Genomic DNA, 4,156 nt, shown 5'->3' on the forward strand with positions numbered 1-4,156 from the left:
AGGCAGCCTCCGACTTTTCGATTTTCCTGAGCGCAACGGCCCAATTCCCGTCGTCACAGATGGCCGGCTCAGGAACCCCGCAAAAGTATTGGAACATTGCTGTCAGTGTCCTGCTAAGCGTCACTGTGCCCCGCTGACACGCTGAGAATAGAAGCCACTGGTCACCGAACTCTGCAATCAATGGAATCGCACGAGAACCTCCGCCAGCTGCACGCCCGACATCCTGGTAAGCGCCCGGTCGGATGATGAGCAGGTACTTCGCATACTGATGAGAACTCAAGTGCACGTACCTGCGTGACATGTACCGCACTGCCCTCCCTGCAGAGCCGCCGCTTCCCAAATCATGCAATCCCGCCGAGTATGCGTGGGCCATTGAAGCCCGCCTCAATGGGTATCAGTCGACTGGGCTTGCTCTCCTGGATTGGAGGGGCATCAAACGGGTCAGAGAAGCAGGGGACAATGATCCGGAACTGCAAGTCCTTGCTCGGCCACGAGCAGAAAATGTCGGCTAGCTTTGGACGGTCATGGAAGTCATCTCACGACTGCTTTTGATAAAGTATGCAGCGAGAATAGTTTTATACAGGCATACAGTGTGTGTGTGTGTGTGTGTGTGTGTGTGTAATTCATACGCTGGCCCCTCGCCTCAGGCGATATGCAGGTCACCACTATCTACTCTCTATGCTTGTCTATGTACAAAAACCATTACTTTCGGACGAATTTGGAGCCTCGTCACGGCCTGTGGTGGCCTTCCTGCCTGGTGTTCCGTTCAGCGGCCCTGTGGCACGCGGCTCTGAAACCTCTTTGATGCCTCTGCGAAGTTCCGTACAGTGAGATGCGACTTCTGCTTCCCATTCAAAGACATTCAGATCCTTTTCTGAACCCTAATGTTTCAAAATGCACTAGTCCCATTTTGTGTTAGTTCATAATATTCTTCGTTTTCAGACCGAATATTACAATACCAAACTGTTAATATGATTATGTGAGCTGTAATATGACAGCTGTCAAATGACGCAGCCGAACCGCCATGACGTCACCCGATCCAGACGGGTGTTACATCAACCAACCAGGTCCCAACTAACAGACCCGCCGCCACAAGTGACAACACTTTGAAGTTCAGAATACGGAGGTGTGCACCAAAAGTTTCCGCGCGGCGCTAGTGTAATCTATGTCACACCTGTTCAATTTTACTAGTAAATTAGTACGAGGGTTGTAACCACAGCAACATAGCAATATTTTTTGGCTTGGGTGCTCATTTAAAACACAAAAAAGAGGGCAGGAAGGAATGAAGCTATACAGATGCCTCGTTTAGGAAGGTAGAGAGGTCTTGACGGGTTGAAAGCTGCCCTTTTACCCGCTTGCCCTTCCAATTACGCGAATCCCGGGCCTGCTGGCCCTCTCGATACTCATTCCCCCCCTCCAGGCGTATTATCTCTTCCCGATGCCTCAACAGGCGGAGAATCCAGGCCTGAATAGCTTCTTGTGGTAGCTCATTCCAGGCCTTAATCCAGGCAGATTTAGCAGTCTTTCTATCACGAGGCGCTCCACGGGCAGTCGTACGTCGCTTCATCCACGCCCAGCAAGGTTCAATTGCGTTAAGATCAGGTGAATTGCCTGGCCAGTCATCAACACGATCGATCCCATAGAAGTCATACACACGCTGCTGGGCGTGGTGGCGATGCGCTGGCGCCTTATCTTCAAGAACCTTGGTATTTGGTCGATTCTGCTTGCAGCGTTGCGCGTACGGAAGAAGGTGGGGGATTAAAACCTCCTAAAGGAAGCCAGACGTTAGTTTTTATAAGAGAATTGCATATAAAAAAGAACCAAACCTTTTGATATCAATACCAATCGATTCCACCCTTGTTCTTGCGGACAAGCTTGCCATTCTTTTCATTCCATTTGAATTGAGGCTTACGGCCGCCTCGAGGCCGTAAATGAAGCCGATTAAGGCCTGTAGATAGCTCCCATTCTTGCTAGCAAATAGGTTCAAGTTCTGCATTCATTTCCTCGACAACTCTATCTGCAAACCGCCGCTGTTGAGCGGTCTCCGGCTCGTAGATATGTATAGGACCTTTTGAATCCCATGAGAAGCAAGCCCACACCATAAACTCTGTATAGCCCTTCCAGCGCCTTCGTACACATGTTGGATTGAATTGATCCCCCTCTTAACGCCATACTCGAACTGATCCACGCCGGTGGCCTAGAACAACAGCCGTTTCATCGGTAAAGACAAGATCTTTGAGCGACTCGATAGTCCAGGGGTTCTGCAGGCAATATTCAAGCCGCTTGGCCTTCATCGCGTCAGTAAGGCCAGGTTTAGTAGAGGGTTTGGTAATTTTAAAGCCATGAGAATGAAGAACTCGCAAAACAGAAGTAAGAGAAATACCAGCTTCAAAAGCCAACATCTCAGAGGATTTCTCACGCCCAGCTCGATCCTTAGTGACACTCTGTATTATAGAATTCTCTATATCCAGAGTAATCTCCTTGGGACGACCTGAGCGAGCGCTATCCTCGAAATATTCCTTCTTGACCCGTAGAGACTCCTCAGGCCTGTATCCACGCTCTTTTGCCTTCTTTATAAGGTCCTGAATCGTCCGCGGCGGCACCTCAAGATGCGCAGCAATAACCTCGGATCGAAGACCAAGGCCATATAAAGTAAGGATTTGAACGCGGAGTTCTGGTGGATGGAATCCTGAGGCAGGCATCGCGGGGATTCAAGAGATCTTGGTAGCTCGCAAGAGGCGTGGAGGACTTCGTCGGGGGTAGGAAGGGTTAAAAACACCAAGAAAACCTTGAAAAAATCGTGAAATAGCGGTCTGGATAGCTTCAAATTGAGGTTCTCGCGAAGGATTGAAGGAGTTGAAGATCAAAACAATGGTGGAGTTCGTGTTGTGTACTCATGTTCCATTTTCTTAATAATTTACTAGTAAAATTGAACAGGTGTGACATAGATTACACTAGCGCCGCGCGGAAACTTTTGGTGCACACCTCCGTAAGGCAAGCAAATTTAATTAAAAGCCCTGCATATCAAATTGCCTAATCAACTTCTTGTAAGTCATGAGCCCCCAACGCTGGTGAACTGCTCCGAGAAGCTGTAAGAAGGGGATGGCTTTCAAGAAACTGTTTTATTGGAGTAGCTGACCGTCCCTGACTCTGGTGCCAGGCAATGCGTTCTTCATCTTCATCAGCAGGCCTAGTGATCACGACCACCGGGGAACACCCTGCTTGGATTTCTTCGGGGAGTTGATCACTTTCTGCTTGAACAGGAGCTTGGACATGTTTTTCGGCTAGTAAATCGACCCTTTCCTTCCAGTCGCTGAGAGAGCGGGAGGAGGATGTGGTATAAGGTGAGAAGGTCCCAACATTTTGTCTCGAAGCTGAACACATTTTTCCATCAAAGTTATGGCTTTGTGAATTCTTTGTTGGGAATACCAGGTATAGGCCAAATTGTTCATGCTGGTTAGAGTGTCAGGATGCTCGGGCCCCAGCACGTGTTTCCTGGTCTCCATTACCTGCACCTCTAGCTCTTCTGCCTCCTTCCATTGTCCTTGATTCCAGTATGTTGATGCGAGGTTGGCCATGCTGGTCAGAGTGTCGGGATGCTCGGGCCCCAGCACGTGTTTCCTGGTCTCCATTACCCGCACCCCAGCTCTTCTGCCTCCTTCCACTGTCCTTGATTCCGGTATGTTGATGCAAGGTTGGCCATGCTGGTTAGAGTGTCAGGATGCTCGGGACCCAGCACCCGTCTCCGGGTCTCCATTACCCGCACCCCCAGCTCTTCTGCCTCCTTCCATTGTCCTTGAACGTCGTAGGTCCATGCCAAGTCAGCCATGCAAGTCAGCGTGGAGGGATCAAAATTACTATTATCTTTTCTCTGCAAGTTCACAATGTCCTCAAATAGCACAGCTGCTTCGTTGTATCTTCCATCCGTCCGAAGACACCTCCCAATATTCTGAATCAATTTTATGTAATTTTCTCGCACATTTTGGAAATTTCTTTCACCAACTAGTGCAAGGGCATGCGGTAGGTAATCCCTCCAAATCTTTCGGTTCGTGTGGTCATCATCAGGGAATATACGGCTGAAGTGATCGGCGGTTTCTTGTATGCGCAGGCTCAATTGCTGTTGTTTTCTTAGCCAGTTCCGAGTTGAGAGGTAGAC

At 49.2% G+C, this 4,156-nt stretch overlaps 2 protein-coding genes across 2 annotated transcripts; one reads left to right on the plus strand and one right to left on the minus strand.

The window, feature by feature from the left end:
- Window positions 1-59: 59 nt before the first annotated feature.
- Window positions 60-512, plus strand: BJX67DRAFT_386696 (uncharacterized protein; the record flags this gene model as incomplete). Its single annotated transcript, XM_071034124.1, has 3 exons — window positions 60-101; window positions 152-226; window positions 282-512. 3 exons carry the CDS (start codon window positions 60-62, stop codon window positions 510-512), a joined length of 348 nt encoding a protein of 115 aa, XP_070880303.1.
- A 2,939-nt stretch (window positions 513-3,451) lies between these two features.
- Window positions 3,452-3,700, minus strand: BJX67DRAFT_368934 (tetratricopeptide repeat protein; the record flags this gene model as incomplete). Its single annotated transcript, XM_071030687.1, has 1 exon — window positions 3,452-3,700. A coding segment is annotated over one exon (208 nt), but the record flags the coding sequence as incomplete, so codon positions are not given.
- Between the last annotated feature and the right edge of the window lie 456 nt (window positions 3,701-4,156).

This window comes from Aspergillus lucknowensis, assembly GCF_044049455.1.
Source record: "Aspergillus lucknowensis strain CBS 449.75 chromosome Unknown BJX67scaffold_158, whole genome shotgun sequence".
Classification (NCBI taxonomy): domain Eukaryota; kingdom Fungi; phylum Ascomycota; class Eurotiomycetes; order Eurotiales; family Aspergillaceae; genus Aspergillus; species Aspergillus lucknowensis.